The sequence below is a fragment of the Oncorhynchus mykiss genome, chromosome 13 (assembly GCF_013265735.2).
Source record: "Oncorhynchus mykiss isolate Arlee chromosome 13, USDA_OmykA_1.1, whole genome shotgun sequence".
Lineage (NCBI taxonomy): Eukaryota > Metazoa > Chordata > Actinopteri > Salmoniformes > Salmonidae > Oncorhynchus > Oncorhynchus mykiss.
Window position 1 is genome coordinate 25,995,448 of NC_048577.1, and position 19,272 is coordinate 26,014,719.

At 43.7% G+C, this 19,272-nt stretch overlaps 1 protein-coding gene across 2 annotated transcripts in view; it reads right to left on the reverse strand.

Annotated features, from left to right (window-relative positions):
* The window catches only part of LOC110487375 (zinc finger protein 239), a 47,649-nt gene extending 38,694 nt beyond the window's left edge, over window positions 1-8,955 (reverse strand). Inside the window, exon 1 of one of the 2 annotated variants that reach the window (XM_036942369.1) lies at window positions 8,472-8,955. In XM_036942369.1, the coding sequence (XP_036798264.1) occupies window positions 8,472-8,778 (307 nt within the window). In that variant the 5' untranslated portion in view covers window positions 8,779-8,955. The remainder of the gene's footprint in view (window positions 1-8,471) is intronic. The other variant, XM_036942367.1, reaches the window with a different exon arrangement.
* Window positions 8,956-19,272: the final 10,317 nt, after the last annotated feature.

Consider the following 19,272-nt stretch of genomic DNA (forward strand, 5'->3'; position numbering starts at 1 on the left):
ATTATTAGTAACCTTTGTCCAAAACTAGCAGTTTCCAAAATTGTGTTTGCATTGCCCTCACTGCCGCAGTGATAAATTGCATTAATAATGTTATATAAGTATTCATACACATAGCTCATATAAACAAAGACATTCCGTTGTAAGAACACATACACCCAGCCACAAGACTGACCCCCTCTATTGGTCGGATGCTCAGGATAAGGCTCTGCTGTGCACCAATGGGGCTTCTGCTCTGGCTAGAGCAAGGCCCGCCTCCAACCCTCCGACCAGTAAAGAAGACCGAAACGACAAGACTCCACCTACTTTATTCTATGTATAAAAATGAATGTAACCATTGTATAGGCCTCTTTTTCACCTGGCTCCTTACCGAGTTATGTGAACTAGGTCCGTGCACGTAAAACTGCGGGACAAGATATCTGACTCATTAAAACTGTCTTTTGTTACAACTGAAATCCACTCTGTCCAGCGTCCGTGATTTGGTCTCAACTCTCCAGTATTTGAACACACAAAATTGGTAGCAGAGTTTGGTTATTCTTGAATTCGATCTATTATAAGTTAGTGTGAGAGGACGAGACTGATCACGGCTAAAAAAATCAGACGGAAGAGTGACTTCCCCAGCCATTCATCTTGCCTCAGGAAATCTGATCGGAGCGCTCTATATCAGGTGAGCAGAGCCCGTTATATCGAAATCTGCATATTGTATTATAGCCTAAACCAAATTTTGATCAGAAAGTACTGGGCGTGAGTATGAATCGGTGCCCAAATTTTTACATAAGAACCTAAGACATTGATCGGGGAGATCTTGTTTTGCTCGTTTTTATTTTTTATTTGTATTTTTATTTTTTATCAATTGGCCTATTATTAGAAGTGTAGTATGCATGTAAAAGATCCTATTAAATAAGTGCTTACTGTTTAATTGGTTGTGGCTTAGAAGTGTAGTATGCATGTAAAAATTCCTATTGAATAAGTTCTAAACTGTTTAATTGGTTGTGTTTAGAGATTTAGTTAATTAATAGATCGACTGAATCTGCATGTAAAAGATCCTATTGAATAAGTTGTAAACTGTTTAATTGGTTATGTTAGAGGTGTAGTCGAATAGATATAGGATATGTAAGTTTGGCCTTCCACAAGACAGAGATCGGGAATGATGTGGCTATTGCACATCAAACAATAAACATAATATGAACCAGAGTTGACATTCCTTGATTTGGAGATGGGGGAAATTAAATTGAAAGAAACGTTTGTCGCGGAGTAGGTTGGGATACGTAACTGGGCTATTAGGCACACGTGCTGGTAGACAAAGCCACCTTAGTATCGAATGGCCGTGCAACTTTGATTGACAGCAGCCGGGCTGGAATACTGATTTTCGTTTTTTTCATTCCTGTTGATATTGCCTAAAGTTTAAAATTATTCTGACAATTGCTATAGAAATCGCTGGAATTTACTGATATAAGTTCATAAAGGAACTTACTGAATTGTTTCTAGAAAGTATTTAAATAATTCACTGAACAACTCTTAGTTGTCTAGAAATTCTATCTATATTTCCTAAAGAGCTAGAATTACTCTGAAAATTGTTATAGAACCGCATATATTCACTGATATATTGTTCTAAAAGGAAATCGCAGAATCATTTTTAGAAAATACCTAAACGAATCGCTGAACAAATTCAAATAAAATACCGGAGAAACAGACACGTGGCGGGCGTCACATACTGATAACCCCCTTTGTATGCGAGGGTGGGGGTAGAAGAGATAAGCCATTGCCAGTACAGCAGTATATCTAAGCATACAACGATAGAAATAAACACCACATAGTAAGGATTGAATATACCTAAATAACGCATTATACACATTATCAGACTAATTAGATAAAATGTCTGCAGCTACCACGCCCAAACTAAAATTCAATGAATATTTAGATCAGAGTATGATTGATAGAGCGGGAGGTAAAGAACAGTATGGGAAAGTGGAGAAAGTGTGGAAAGGATTACGGATAAGATGGACACAAGCAGGTTATTTTAGAGGAGGACCACCTACAGGGGGGAAACTCCAAGATATGCAGACAGAATTAGAGGACGCAGTAGAGCATGCAAAAGCGAGTGAGGCGGAGAGAAACAAGATACACAGGTTCAAAAAAGTAGGTACAAGAGAGAGAGAGAGAGCGGAGGGGGAGCTCAAGATAGGTACATGGGCCATACAGGAGAGTAGGAGGGTCCTACCCAAAAACACACCAGACATGATGTGCGTGGCTATTGTGGCGTCGGGGGATGTTAAAGCTCCGCCTGAGAACTTGCCCACGGCTCCCCCTGTTGCCGTTTCTCCCTCACTATATCCACAATTGACAATGGAGGCAGTTCAGCCCCAGCCATACTCAAAGGGACAAAATCACCGGAGCCCGTCACACAACCCATTCCTGCCCAGGGCACCTCCCACAATACAGGCTCCAGTTCTGAGAATAGACCAAGGGGAGTTAAAAGGGGAAATTACCCTGGGGATAACGGCTGGCCATATGTATGTATGTGAACAGTTCGAAACTGGGATTCCAGGAGCAGGAGACCTCCCCCAGGAACGGAGGCCGCAATGCTCCTCTGTGAACTCTCTCACCTCTGAAACCAGAGGACACCTACAAACAAGATTAGATTCAAACCACTTCTATCAGACGGATAGGGAGGACTGTCATCAGAACATGGATATCGAAAACAAAGAAGAAATTGACATGGTGCTCACCCCAGCTCCGATGGGAGCTCCAAACGTGACTAAGATGCAGGAGCTGCTGAAATCATCAATAGCTCGAGCTAAGGAACTCAGGGAGCTAATAGCTAACCAAGATGACAACAGAGAGGGAGCCTACCGTGTGGAAGGCATAATGAGAGGAACAGTAACCAAAGTTACCGAATCAATGGGGTCCGAAACACTCCGTCGGTCCTCCAGAATTGCTGATAGAAGAGAGCGAGAGCAGGAGATGGCAGGACAGTACCCCCTGCGACCGACACCAGGTGATGCACACACTGTGGAGTACCAGCCCTGGAAAATGACTGATTTAACAACACTGATGGGACAGATGCCTAGCCTACATGGAGGAGCTTCAGCGTGGCTACTTCAACTGCAGACACTTACGTCAGGCCTGCAACTCTGCCTAGGAGACATGAAAGCACTTCTAGCAAGAGCCACCGACCACGGAACCATGGAGGCCCTCATGACAGCAGCTGACCTTGGATGGCGGGCCCCAACACTGCCCATAGACCACTTCCGTACCAGATTATGGGAAGTTCTACGGAGAGCATACCCTACAGAAAGAAACCATGCCACCTTATCCTCCTTTACAATCAACCCAGGTGAGCAACCTGCAGCATACCTGGACAGGGCTAAGACCACATGGAGATCGGTCCACGAAGAACCATTCGATCACACTGATACCACACTCAGCATGTGGAAGGAAATGGTGGTCAACGGGTGTCCCGGAGATGTTAAAACCAAACTCAGAGGAACGGTAGGGTTGATTGCACTTCCTCTGACCCAATTCAACACTCATGTGCACCACCATGTGACCCAGCACAACAAGGAAAGAGGGGGTGCTGAGAGCCAGGTGCAGTCCCTCCAGGTACAACTCCTGAAACTCCAATTGAAGGAAGCACAACAAGGAGAAAAACCTAAGAAACAGATGGTGGCGGAAGAAACGAAGGAGACAGGCACCAAAACAGACATCTCTCAAATAGTGGCCCAGACTATCTCCCAGATGATTCAACAGCAGGCCGGTCCTCAACCAGCCAACCCGGGGCCTTGGTATCCCCCGCAACCACAATTTGCATACCAGCCGCAATGGATACCAGGCCATCCAAGAGGAGGGGTTTGTTTCAACTGTAGAACACCAGGGCACTACTCACGAGAGTGTCCATACCCACTCACACCACAACAACGCCAGTGGAACTCTACGAGAGGTCCATATAGGAAGGAAAGGGGTGGAAATAGACCTCAACAGTACGAACATCAGCAACCAGGACCCACACCCATGCATCAGCAACCCGCATACAACCAACCGCAGTTCCAGGGAATGACTGGGAACACCATCCCCTGGCCATAAAAATGCCCACCACCCACGGCAGAAGAAGGAAACAGCAACTCCCAGACGGTTCACATGTCACCCTTCAATCAGCCATCATCCCTCAACCAGCATCGGCCAAATTAGCTGAAATCATCGGATTGACGCAGGTCCTCAGAGGAAAAGGAAAGACTGAATATCTATACAGACTCAGCCCATGCCCATGAAGCAGGCCACACTGATGGACCCAGAACTTTTATGAGAAACACATGGCCCCACACACGAAGGCAAACTAAAGACCCTCCAAAAAGGCCTCGCACATCTGGTGGCACCCTCACATAAAAAATATGACTGACTTATTTTATGACAATGATTTATTTTGTGACGAATGCAATGGTTGTGACAGACACAACCCAAAGAAACCATGTCAAACACCAATGGGCTCATACGTAATACCTAATGCATGTTTTCAGGATATTAGTATAGACTACACCGACATGGGCCCCGAAAATTTATCTAAAGGCAAACTCTATCTCCTAGTCATAGTAGATAGGTTCTCCAAATGGGTAGAGGCAATACTAACAAAAGGGGAGGATGCTAGGTCAGTCTTTGAGTGGCTACAAACCAAACTAATACCCAGGTATGGCATCCCAAGACAAATCAAATTTGACAAATGGCTTACATTTAACAAACACCTGAGACAGGTGGAAGAAAGATTTGGCATAACCCACAGATTTGGATCTGTGTACAGGCCCCAATCCCAAAATCTGGTGGAACGTCAAACCAAAAGCAAAAGCTAAGATAGCTAAAGTATGTGCCTCATGGGATAATGACTGGTAGAGTCATGCATGGTCCACCAAGGGAGGGAGGTCATATGCCCGCCCTTGATGTACAACAAATTGTAATGTCTAATTATGTGAAAAAACTGACGGTTCTCTCTGCAGCACTCTCTACCCAGGTTCACAAGGTCCAGGAGGGGGAGCTGCCGGGGGACACGCCACTACTGAAGGTAAAGGTTGGTGACGGGGTGAGGGTTACAGTCCACAAGAGAAAGTGGCTGGAACCCAGGTGGACTGGACCGTACGAAGTGAAGGAGGTTACTTCACACTCAGTCCAGGTCAAAGGTAAATCAGGCACACCTTGGCACCGCCTTACACATTGCACCCCAGCCCCAATTCCTTCGAGAACACTGACTGAAGTCAGAGCTGATTTGAGCGGCCTAAATTCGATTCCAAATGAAGACACTCCTTCCTCAGGTGATGCGGCATCAAACTCCGCCTCCCCTGAGAAGGGAACCTCGCCCAGTTAGAGGGAAATTTCTCCCTCTCTGGGTGAGGCTGGGGATATCTGGTCCCTTATTTGTGATATTCCTACTGATATTTGGAGTAACCCTAGGACTTTCACATGGTTAATTGAACAACTATTTCACCCTGCCACATCACATATACCAACCCCTACACATGTCCCTAACTCCTTTCCTGATATCACTCCCTCCAATCACTCCCGTCCCAAACGTAGCACTACACCTACAGACCCACCATGCAAACCAGGCAAGGTTAGGAGCACCACCTTATGTATACCCACGATTGCAACCGCCACCTTTCTGCTATAGTTTTCACGTCTAATAGACGTGAAGAGAGGGATTTGTTATATAAGTATTCATACACATAGCTCATATAAACAAAGACATTCCGTTGTAAGAACACATACACCCAGCCACAAGACTGACCCCCTCTATTGGTCGGATGCTCAGGATAAGGCTCTGCTGTGCACCAATGGGGCTTCTGCTCTGGCTAGAGCAAGGCCCGCCTCCAACCCTCCGACCAGTCAAGAAGACCGAAACGACAAGACTTCACCTACTTTATTCTATGTATAAAAATGAATGTAACCATTGTATAGGCCTCTTTTTCACCTGGCTCCTTGCCGAGTTATGTGAACTAGGTCCGTGCACGTAAAACTGCGGGACAAGATATCTCTGACTCATTAAAACTGTCTTTTGTTACAACTGAAATCCACTCTGTCCAGCGTTCGTGATTTGGTCTCAACTCTCCAGTATTTGAACACTAACAATAATAAACTAATAAAACATCTAAGAAGCTAGACATCATTGTGAAGGTGGCAAATAGATTTCTGGATCTCCAGGACTTCAGACAAAATGTTACAGGGAGTACTGAATGAAGAAGTCCCCCCCAGGTTCCTGAACCTGTGTAGGGATCTGAATAGTACAATTTTTGTTTGAAATTCAGGGTAGTGGAGTGAATTTGGTTAGTGTTTATTTTTTATTTTACCTAATTAGTATGATTTGTTAATCTAATTTATTTTTGCGTTTTGATTATTTTTTACAACCCCGTACAGTAAGGTGGGAGCAATACACCTGATGAGTGTAGTCTGACAAACCTCAGAGAAGAAGACAAAGAAGACCAAAGTGTTGGTCATTGTTTCAAGTTGACCCTAATTAGATGTTACATTACATGTGGTTTTCTTACTTCATGTAGCCTGCTAGCTAGCCAACATCTTCATCCTTCTCTTACTCCTCTCTGATAAGATACCGCTGCACAAACATGCTTATCTAGGCCTACAACAGCACTGGTACCCGGCAGTATTAGCTAGCTGCGTTTGCTCTGACTTAATACATTTAGCAAGCTAGCTAGCCCGCTAACTAGCGATTAGCAGCTAACATTATTTGAGCAACACCTTGCTAAGAAAAGACAATATTTCGCCTTTAATGTAATGGCATGAAAATAATTGCCAGAATATTATCCAATGACATAACAGCTCTAACAATTTGACCATAACAGGACATCTACACTGGCAATTATAGAAAGACCCATTTACTATATAACCATATATAACCAGTATGACATCCGGGAACATTTGGCATATTAACTATTTCACACTATGACCAATAAGCATACTATATACTCAATTAACATCACAAATAGTACAGTTAATATGAGTATTCTAACACAGCTAATGACTTTAACAGCTCTATCAATTTGACCCTAACAGGAAATCTACACTGGCAGTTATAGAAAGACCCATTTACTATATAACCACTGATTCTTGACGAATATAACTTAAATGCCTCAAATGTTTCAGCCGTATTACCCCACCAGAAACCAAAACATAAGCTCGTATAACGCCACTGTTTGTAAACTAATACTATATGGCTGAGTAGGGTCGATCCAAGCATTCTGACCTCACAATGACAGTAAAGCACCCAAGCTAACTGGCTAACGTTGGATAGCTTGCTAGACACAAATCAGAGAAAACCTCATTCTTACCACTTTACTTGCCCTAGCAGAGCTGTTTAGGCTGTTTTCATGTTATCCAGAGCGTTGGGGACTAACTGTGCTGCTGGCAACAAATTAATTTGAGAATTTTTGCAGATGTTTACTGACACCGGCCATATTCAACGGGTGTTGAACGTTATTAAATTCATCAGTTATTCTGCTCTCTAATCAAGTCAATAAACATTGGGTAGTTAGTTTGAATATAGTTACTATACTGGCAAGTATGATGTATAAGTAGCCAACTAACGATAGGTAGCTAGTTAACATACCGATAAATACTGCTGGAAAGATATGCTATGCGTTTTGTAAGGATAGTGTAGCTAACATAACGTGTAACGTAACTTATTTGAAAAGTCATTACATTATTACATTGCTCAACATTTGTCATACTTATTTAAAGCAGTTCATTTGTATCCGCTCTCGTTGGACTATGGCTGAATATTTTCCTCCATTTTCTTCAAATCTGAAATCGATGTTAAGTCACGCCCATTTCCTGAAGAGTTGCATTATGGGCCCTAAAGTACTGCGTGTATATGTCATATTTTGGCGAATTTAGTACGACATCCGGGAACTTTTGACATACTAACTACATCATACTATAATAAGCAAACTATATACTCAATTAACATCACAAATAGTATGGTTAGTATGAGTATTCTAACACAGCTCAGGTCTCTGGGCAGCCATTTTGTTTGTTTAAAAACTTGGTTGCCCCTTTGAATGTTGTGTGGCTTTTTCAATCAACCAATCTGCAGTTCAACCAATAACAAAGCTGTAATTACACCACTATTTTGGTAATAAGATGGATGGGGCTGGAGAAATGTAACTACTCAAATTCATAGACAGACCTATGGATGCAAGGACTGACCATCCATGATATCAACATTATAGTTTTAACCATGTTTTGAGGCTATACAGTGTTGGTTTACATTGTTTCTAAATATTGGAGTAAAAAAAGCTTATTTGAGGTTCTGATGGGGTAAACAGTTGAACATTGCGTTATATTCTTCAAGAATCAATGGCTATAAATAAATCATTTAGAAATCAAAATATGGATGCAATTGCAAATTTCCCCTTTAACACCACACATCAGTTCAACAACCGCAGAGTTTGTGCTTCTGTTTTTAAGACAGTACTTACTAGTATTAATCAGTGCCCGTTCATCGTTAGAACCATCCGACGCCTTGAGATGCGCTTGGGAAACCGGGCCCAGATATCCAGTTTCCTCTTCTTCATTTTTCGATGTGACAGTCACTTCCCCCTCCTCTTCTTTCACTGAAACGTCGTCGTCCTCTTTAACTCTGAACGAGTCTTCCTCTTTTTTAACTGAGACGTCTTTCTCTTCTGCTTTCCCGGTAACAGCCTCAACCTCTACTTGTTTTTGTATTGTAACAGCCTCTTCCTCCTCCTCCTCCTCCTCTTCTTTCACGAGAGCTTCTTTCTCCATCCAGCAGACCCCCCTCTTCTTCAGCAGGAACGGGGTTAAGTTTGAGACTGGAGCTATGAGGCATGTACTGAAGTCCCTAAGCGGTATAATTCAAAGCAGTGTCCCTTTATCAGCAGCACGTGATCAATGACGTCTGAAGAATAATTTCGTCGAACACCTGATTGGTTTGGTATTGGGCTCGTCTGACATTGCAGCCGACAGTGCAGGTGGCTGCTGACTAATTTACAAATCACCTTGTACCATAAATAACTACTCATTATTTTTTATAAATCAGTCAGGCAGTCAGTCACCGTTTACCCACAATGCAGCATGGACTTGATGCTCTCGATCAAGGCCCGTGGTTTCGTAGAATACATCATTGCTAGGCTGCTACGGTGTGGGACGTCATCTTTAAAAAATGTGGCTGTTCTAAATTCTGTGTCGCTCAAAACCTTGAGTAATGAACCTTTTTTTTTAAAAATTTTAAACAATTGTCTGGAAAGAGCCAATGCTTCAGGAAGCTTTGTTTCACCATCACTACTTTTTAGCATGTTTTCTGTGAATTCGACTACGGGAGTTTTGTAACTTTTTCCACCTTGGCTTACTGTTAGTTGTGTTCTAACTGGTCTCCGGTAGTTGGTCTCGCTGACCATAACCGTGCTGGTTGGCTACGCTGTTTAGGCTAATATCTAGTTGGCTAAATAACTAACGTTAGCTGGCTGGATGGCTGGCTGGCTAAGATAACTGCATATAGCTAACATTCTTTGATTGGTTAGATGGCATTATGTATTTCCAAAACGTTGGTTTACTTTAATCACTCAAGTCATGAGTGCAAACGATTGGTTTAATTTAAAGTTATACATTTTAAGTTATTTCTGTTGTAGTTAACATCATAGGTAAGGATTGGTTGATTTCCAGTTTTTAAGTATGGTATTTAAGATGATTGATGAGAAAAGTATTGTCCAACCATCTGGTAACTTGTTTCATGAGCATTAAAGGTGAGGGTGAATTTCCGATGTTCCCTGCTTGTATTGATGAAGGAGTGGAATGATGAAGTTCCTCTGCTGTGCCCTGGAATAGAAGGAACACGTCATCAAAGAAGCCTTTTTCAGAACCTGATGAGGTGCTAGAATGGATTGTTAGGGCTGACAATCACATTCTTCTCTAACAAACCTTCATACAGTTACACATAATTAGATGCTATTTTTTAAAACTACAATGACCGTAATGACCTGAGCGCCTACTTGTCTTGTCTGTTTCTTTTAAACCTGCTACGTAAAAGAGACCGACACTTCCGTCCCTCTCCTCGCCCCTACTTGGGCTCGAACCAGGGACTCTGCACACATCAACAACTGCCTCCCACTTAACATCGTTACCATCGCTGTTAGTGCACACCCCACTAACTAGCTAGCCATTTCACATCGGTTACAAATGCACGATGGTCATTGCTATCTGGGATTCTTTGGACATCCCTACCCTAAACCCTAACTTAACCATTTTAAATGTCAACTTCAATGGGCTAGGGAAGTCCCAAGGATGTATCGCTACCTGAAAATACAAGATCTAAGTGATTGATAGTTGGTATTCAGCAGTCATAAAGCCTTATTTACATTAATAAACGACTAAAATAGTGATTTTGTCAGACCGCACCTCTACACTTTATTGACTGACTGATCCATCCATCCTTCCATCCCTCCTCGGTCTTCCTCTCCTCTGAAGACCCAGTGAGGGTGGAGCTCAGTCAGAGAGCTGTTGAGGGACTGGTTAGGAAGAACACTTCTACAGCCAGAGAGGTGAGAGGTCACACATGATTTAGATGGTAAATATTTATGTCCCCTTAGTGGTTCATCACATCAGCAAAAGGGAATATGTCCCATCATCCATGTTTATTTACATTAGTGCAAATTGTCCACTGATATTGGTGTAACTTCTCACCACTTTTGGCTGTATGAAAGTTAATTTCCCCTCAGACACATTTGTTCTGCACTATTATGGTCATTTGTGTAGAATGTACTTTTCCCCACTCATTCACCCCACCTCTTTACGTTGCTTATTTATATTCAGTGGCCTGACTGCGTCCAGACTGTCAAAGGCCCATCCTGGTAGATCTGAACCTAATGCAGTTTGGAGTGATCAGATGACAGAAGTCACATTTAGGTGCCAGGTGTAACTGAGGCCATAGACGATCCATATCCATTACTTTTAATGTTTTATATAATATGACTGAATGTGTTTATTTCTGTGTTGCAGGGGCAGTCAAGAAATGTAATGGCAAGAACACTGAGCATGACATAAGCAGAGCTGTGGGAGACCACCTGAAGCCCTTGGTAGAGCCGGGGGTGGTGTTTACCACTCCACCACGCCTTCAGCAGGCTGGAAAAGTGGGATTGATACCGTTTTTCATACTAAGAGGGACCAAGAGTCTGTTGATTGGTCAGTCTTTGGTTTAATTTGTTGAAATCAAATCAAGCTTTATTTATACAGCACATTTCAGACATGGATGCAACACAATGGCTTCACAGGAAAAAAATGAAAATAGACAAAAATATTTAGTACACAACAAACAGAAGATTAACAACTGAAAGACTAATGATCATTAAGGAAATTCCATTGATTAAAATATTAATTGGATGCAATATCCAACCCAAAATATGAGCTTGTTTTTTAGGAGGGGCTCTGAAAGACACTATGGGGGTGTCCACTGGAAGTTGACTAGTAACAACAACTGGGACATAAGACACCCACCATGAGACCCACTAAATCTGTCCAAGAAGAGGGAAACAAATGAAAAATGTAAAAACAGGAAGTAAACCAAAAAGGTGGTTAAAATAATGTATTACAATCAATACCATTCATACTATTACAAAATCATAATACTCATTCATTCTTAATTAATTATGTTTACAAAAACAAACCTCAGGGGAGCATCGTCCCTCCCCGTCATACCTAAACAATACCTAACCCTTTCCCTAGCTCCCCTTCCCTAATCTATCCCCTTACCAAACTCACTCTAACACTCCCAGCCCTAAACCCCCTTTCCACCTCTCCCGTGCCGCATGCTTCCCCCACTTCCTCTCCTCCCTCTTCATCTTCCCCCTCAAATCACCTTCCACCCTTCTCACTATCCCTTCCACCCCCCAATCTCTCCCTGTCTTGACTAAATTCTGCCTGGCTTCCCACAGTCCCTTTTTAAAGAGACTCATGAGAAGCCAGAGCAGAAACCTGTCCCTATCCGTTCCCTTTGCTCTCCCTACGCCTCTCTCTAGCCTAGCCCATGTCAAAACAAAATCACTCCTAACCACACCTAGCATTACCCCTGCCCTAGCCCAGACTAGTCCGGCAAAGGCACAGTCCCAGAAGGCATGGCGCACAGTCTCCTCCCTGCCACAAGAGGATCTTGGACAGGTGGGGGATTGCACCAAACTATACCGGTACAAGATGGCACGTACCGGCAAGCACTTATGGAGGCCCAACCAATTCAGGTCCTTGAGCCTGTTGTCCAGGCCCCGCGCCTGCACTCCCTCCCAGACCACTGACGAGATGCCCGCTACAGGCGCAGGGCTCCCTGCCTGCCTGACCTCCTCGTACAGGTGCCTGTGGTCTAAACCTACTCGGGCAACTTCAACCTCGGGGTGCGCACGCGAGGACCCGCGTTAGACCACACCATTACGCTTCTCGCCTTATACGAGAAGAACACCCGCAGGAGGTAACCGGACGGGTGTATAACCGATCATGCGTGCCCTGGCGACCCACTCGCACCTGCCACTCCACATAAACTGAAACACAAGCCTCACTAGAGGCCTCCTCAGACAAGCCGGCAATGGGTAGATGTATGCCACGTACAAAAGAGACGGCAACACATCCACCTTTAGGACCAGGACTTTGCCCATAAGAGACAAATACCTAGCCTTCCACATTGCTAGCTTCCTCTGTACCACTGCGATACGCATGTTCCAGTTTAGCGTCGCTGAGCCGGTCTCAAAATGAACCCCGAGAATCCTCAGGGCCCCTTCACAGAGAGATAACCCCCCAGTCACATCCGTTCTACCGCGCCATCTTCCGAAAAACTTGACGGAAGACTTTGCATGGTTCAGAACCGCTCCCGACGCTCGGATGAAATCCCCAAAGATGGCAAGGGACCTTGTCAGGCACAAGTCCTTGCACAACAGCAAGGAAGTGTCGTCGGCGTACTGCGTCATCTTAACACGCAGCCCACCGCTTCCAGGGATCAACAAGCCTTCCACCCCTGTGTCTGCCCTAATGGCAGCCCCCAGAGGCTCCATGTACAGAACGAAGAGGAGAGCCGAGAGTGGGCATCCCTGCCTGACCCCAGACGAGAGGTCAAAAGCGTCACCTAAGTGACTATTTACACTAACTCGACACCCCGCTCCGACATATAAAGTACGGATCCATCCTATAAACTTCTCCCCAAATCCTAATCTACCTAACACCCTGAATAGAAAAGATCTATTCACGCGATCAAAAGCTTTCGCCTGATCTAGCGCTGCTACCATTAAAGGCAGCCCTCTATCTTCAACCCAAGCGATGGAATCCCTGATCAACTGTAGGTTCCATCTTATAGAGCGGCCCTCTACCCCGCACGTCTGATCCTCGTGGACGACGTAGGGAAGGGCTGTGCGCAACCGGTCTGCTAAAACCTTTGCAAGAATCTTGTAATCTACGCACAGCATGGTCAATGGCCGCCAGTTGCCAAGGTCAGTTGCTTCCCCCTTCTTATAAAGAAGTGACAGCACACCAACAGCCATTGATCCCCCTGGGACCCCCGTCTCAAGGATGGCCTTCAAGACTTTGAGAACCACTGGTCCAAGTATACTCCAAAACTTGAGGTAAAACTCAGCCGGCAGCCCATCCATCCCAGGCACCTTCCCTTTTCCCATCCTCCTAAGAGCGCTCTCAACCTCTTCTAGTGAGATCTGCCTTGGGCTCGTCACACTCCTTGGCCTCGTGCTCTTCCGACCCACAAAAACAACATTTCTTGGCGCTGCACGAGGCCAGGATATGGTCGTAGGCCATACAACGCCTGCAGAACGGGGGCTGACGTGCATAGTAGAGTGTTCCCCTGTCAGCCCCCAGGGAGAACATCGCCGGAGGATGGAGGTAGCCATCCACACTCTTCGGGGACTCCCTGAGTAACGCCTGGAACCCTCTCCTCCCGTTCCAGAAACCCACGGAGTCCCTGAGGTACCTCGCTGAGGAGACATTGTCCATGTATCTCCCCAGAAAGGCCCTCACTTCTTCATCCTTCACGTGCGGATTGTACATGTTTACGGTGACCACCCTGAAGTTGTTCTTTGCCAGGCTGGTCACCGCATAATGGCACAGGGGTCCTTTTCTTTCCGCTTCCTTTGCCATCTTCAATACATCATCATGTTTCTCTTGCTTGTGAAACGTCACATCAAAACCCTTTTCATTTGGGTTGCCTTGAAGGCAGAGTACTTCCTTCACCTCTATCCTGAGGCATCCTATCAATATGGTCCTTCCAAAAGTTTCCCTGCCCCAAGGTTCCATCTCCTTTTCAGTCCATGAAAATCTTACGGTATTTGCTATACCAATCCCTGGAACCGACCAGGTTTGCTTGTTTGTATTCATTTTTCTTCTTTAAAAAAAAGCTCTCTTCAGAAAGAAGCTTCAACCTGAAATGAAAACATCTTAAACCAAAAAGGTGGATCAACTAAAGGTGTTGACTCTCCACATCTATCAAGACAACTGGAGCACTGGGCCAGACACTCTTAAATAGAACCTGGACCAGCTCAGTTGAAACACCTTCCCACTAACGAGATGGACAAGCCAGCACAGGTGTAACACATACTGACTAACGAGGTGACACCAATCAGCTAACGAGCTACACGTGCTAAAGTCCAACCTCAAAACATAAATGGAAAAACCAAAGCCTGGAACACCTTCCCCCTTAAGACAACAAATATATCCTAGATTTTGTTGGACAAGTTTTCTCACCACCAACAGAAAACTATTTCCATTTCACATTATAATCAACTACAATGCTTCACCTTCACCAACATAAACATGGTGTACACTGTCAACAATTAAAAACAAGAAAAAACACCTATTCCTAAATAATAATAAACAATCGTGTTATTTTTTTCTCATTTTTCTTTCTATATAATCCTAAAACTCACTAGCTTCTAGAACTCTCGTCCCCTTGGAACGAGCCCAAACAAAACTCAAATTAAATTGTATTAGTCACATGCGCCGAATACAACAGTGAAATGCTTCCTTACGAGTCTCTAACCAACAGTGCAGTTTCAATACGGAAAAGAATAAGAGATAAAACTACAAATAAATTGTGATCATGGTAACACACTGGCTAAACGCAAACACAAATCTTTTTGACTGCCCACCCCAGAGATAATCAGCAACCAAGTTGTCCTTACCACGGACATGTCTAATTTCAAGAGGTAACTCCTGCGATATCCGTAGTAACTTTCCACCTCACTGCAGAGCTTCTCTCTCTTTTCAGGGTTCACTCGATACGATAGGCATATTGTTGGATCGGGGCCCAGTCCCCAATATCATGCTCTAGTACATTTGGTTTGGCACATGTGAGAATTAACCCTGGTATTCTAAAAACAGGGCAACAATGTCAATATAATTGTACCAAAAAATTGTCAGTTGGTTGCATGAATAAATATCACTACCAAATGTTACATGAAATGTAAATATGAAATATTTGATTGCATAGTCATGTTTTTAACGTCTTTTCTTTTTTCTTTTACTCTTTTTATTACGTTTTACACACACACAGACAAGACAAAGCAATATAAATAATATACTCAACTAGAAAAAAAATACAAATAAAAAAAATAGCTTTAATGATACCATACTTTAGACAAGTTAAACACGCCAGGCCGAAGGCTACAGAGGTTAAAGGGCAATCTATAGTACAGGGACAGAGCAAACACCTCACCATTGTTCCTGTAAACAGTCAAGGGATAAGGGTGGAGAAATGCAACCACTCACAGAGAGTCATGGCCACAGACTGACCCTCCACTGGACCAAAAATAAAGTTTACAATGCTTTAAAATAAAAAAATTAAAAAAATAGAATGATTATTCATGTAGGCGTGAACAAAATGTAAAAATAACTGGGAAAAACAAGCTCACACTTCAGTCTCTGCCCGGGCAAGATGAACAAGGCATCTGCGGATCACAATCAATAAGCACATGGACCTTAATGCCCCCCCAGCAAAAACACAGAGAGAAGCTCCTCCAACCCTTAAGTCACAGACTTATTTTAGTATTAATTGGAATGCCATCAGAGGATGGACTGTTTAAAGTAAGACCGGAATGGAGCCCAAGCCTCATTAAACAGTTTGGGGTTCCCACGTGAGTTGAATTTAATTTTTTCTAGTTTCAGAGAGCACAACACATCCCTCACCCAATATTTATAAGATGGGGGAGCTGCCATCTTCCAGTTCTGTAGTATTAGCCGTCTAGCTAAAAGAGTTGTATAAGCAACAGTGTCCGACTGGATTCTTGATAGGGGGGTACCCATGGGCAGTACTCCAAAAAGGTCTGTAAGGGGAGACGGATCTATAACAGTGTCATATATATCAGAGAAACATTTAAATATTAATTCCCAGAAACCTGACAGTTTATGACAGCCCCAAAACATATGCAACAGTGTGGCTGGTTCCACTTTACATCTGACACAGGTAGGATCAAAATCAGAGAATATTCTTCCAAGTTTAGCCCCCGACCAGTGGATACGGTGAACCACCTTGAATTGAATGAGGCTGTGTCTAGTGCTAAAAGAGGACGAGTGTACCCTGTGCAGCACAGATTCCCAGGCGTCCTCCCCAAGTTCCTCCCCCAAATCCTTTTCCCATCGAGTCTTTAAAGGCACCAAAGAAAGGTCCTGTAAGTCATGAATGATTGCATATACATCTGAAATTGCGCCCCTAGGAAGCTTGTTCAGCTCCAAGATGCTCTCTATAGCTGTATTCGCAGGCCTATTGGGAAATCCAGGTGTGTTAGCTCTGACAAAGTTTCTAGTCTGGAGATAGCGGAAAAAGTGGGATTGGGGGAGATTGAACTTTTCCTGCAGCTGAGAAAAAGAGGCAAATGTATCATCACAGAATAATTGGGCTAGCGAGGAGAGGCCTAGTGAGTGCCAAATGCCAAAAGCCCCATCATTCAAAGATGGTGGAAATAAAATGGTCTGATTGATTGGGCCTGATAGAGAAAAGCCTCGGAGGCTAAAGGCTAAACGGAACTGATTCCAAATTTTAAGAGACTGCTTTACAATTGGGTTGACACACCTTTTGCCTAGGGACACTGGGAGAGACGAGCACAGCACAGAGGAAAGTGCTGCAGGTTTACACGATTCAGACTCCATCTGGACCCAGAGTGGTCTAGGGCCAGTAGGATCAGTCTGCAACCAGTACAGAACGGCTCTGAAATTTGCAGCCCAGTAGTATGTCTGAAAATGTGGTAGAGCTAAACCCCCCAATGACCTAGGCTTCTGTAAATGTTTTCTACCAATCTGTGGTACCTTGCCATCCCAAATAAAATGCATGAATGTTTGATCCAGTGAAATAAAAAAAGATTTTGGAATAAAAATGGGTAAACATTGAAATAAATATAAAAATTTGGGCAACACATTAATTTTAATGACATTAATCCTTCCGATAAGAGAAAGGGGTAGCAAATTCCAAAAATGTAAAGATTGTTTCAATCTGTCTGCTAGAGCAACAAAGTTTTCCTGAAACAATTTTGAATATTTCCTTGTCACTTTTACTCCCAAGTAGGTGAATTGAGCCCGGACAATCCTAAGCTGAGAACTTGTAAAAGAGCACTTTAAAGCAGCCTTGTTTACCGGAAAAAGCTCACTCTTGCCTAGATTCAGCTTGTACCCTGAGATTGATCCAAACTTTTTAAGAACAGATAGGGCACGTGGCAATGAGGTATCGGGGTTGGAGATAAACAAAAGGAGGTCGTCAGCATATGGCGAGACTTTCTGCTCCCAGCCCGCCCTGATTATGCCTTGAATGGCATCATTAGAGCGTAGTGCAATGGCGAGAGGCTCGATTGCCAAAGCAAACAACAAGGGGGAGAGTGGGCAACCCTGTCTGGATCCGCGGTGCAAGGGAAAATAGTCAGAGGACAAGTTATTAGTCCGTACCGAAGCCATGGGGGAAAAATAAAGAATCTTTATCCATGCCATGAATTTGGGGCCAAAGCCAAATCTATAAAGGGCAGCTGTTAGGTAATCCCACTCAACGCGGTCAAATGCTTTTTCGGCATCAAGTGAGACCACCACCTCTGGGTCCTCCGACGCTGGGGAGTACAGTATATTCATAAGGCGCCTAATATTGAAAAATAAATGCCTATTTCTCACAAAGCCAGTCTGGACAGAGTGTATTACTTGGTGCAGCAAGCCTTCCATACGGATGGCTAAAAGCTTAGCTTGGATTTTGTAATCACAGTTTAAAAGCGAGATTGGGCGATAGGATCCACATTCCAGGGAGTCTTTGTTTTTCTTTAGTAGTAATGAAAATGAAGCCTGATAATGACTAGGCGGTAGCTTTGAAGTATTAAGGCCCTCTGCAAATAGTCGAGACAAGAATGGGCAAAGCAGACCAGAAAACGTCCTGTAAAATTCGGTTGGAAAACCGTCCGGACCCGGTGATTTACCACTTTTCATTGCGGACACTGCTGTGGCAATCTCCTCAAGCGTAAATTCTTCTTCTAGACAGTCATGGGAGTCTGTATCAATTGAAGGCATATTCAAGCCATTAAAGAAGGAGTCAATCAGCAAAGGGTCTTGAGGGGATTCAGAGGTGTATAGCGCAGAGTAAAATGGTTTAAATTGATCATTGATCTCTTTATGTATAACTGTGGTGGCACCAGACGGGGTCCTTATTTGTGGGATTAAACGTGAGGCCTCAGATTTACGGATCTGATGTGCAAGGAGTTTACTGGCCTTGTCGCCTTGTTCATAGACTTTGTATCGAGCTCGCAAGAGTAACTGTTCAGCTTGCCTGGTAGAAAGCTCATCAAAATCAGATTGGAGTAGTTGGCGCTCTTTATGCAGATCAGTGGAAGGATCCGTAGCATACTTCTCATCCAATGTGGCTATGGACTCGCTCAGGTCCCGAAGTCGCTGGGAGCGAACTCTGTTTTGGTTGGCTGTATAAGAAATAATTTGGTCACGTAGGTATGCTTTGAGCAGGACATACCTGGTGTTGAATTAGTTTCTAGGAATAAGGTGATTTCAGAAGAAATGAAATTGACAAACTCCTTATCTGAGAGTAAAATGGGGTTGAGACGCCATTGATAACACATAGGAGGTCGCTGGGGAAACTCTAGTTCAAGCACTAATGGTGAATGGTCAGAGATAACAATACTCTCGTAGTTACACTGCCGAAGGTTAGGCAGAAGTTTTTTGTCCAAAAATAAGTAATAAATCCGGGAGTATGTTTGATGAACTTGAGAATAAAAGGAATACTGTCTATCTGTAGGATGTAGGAAACGC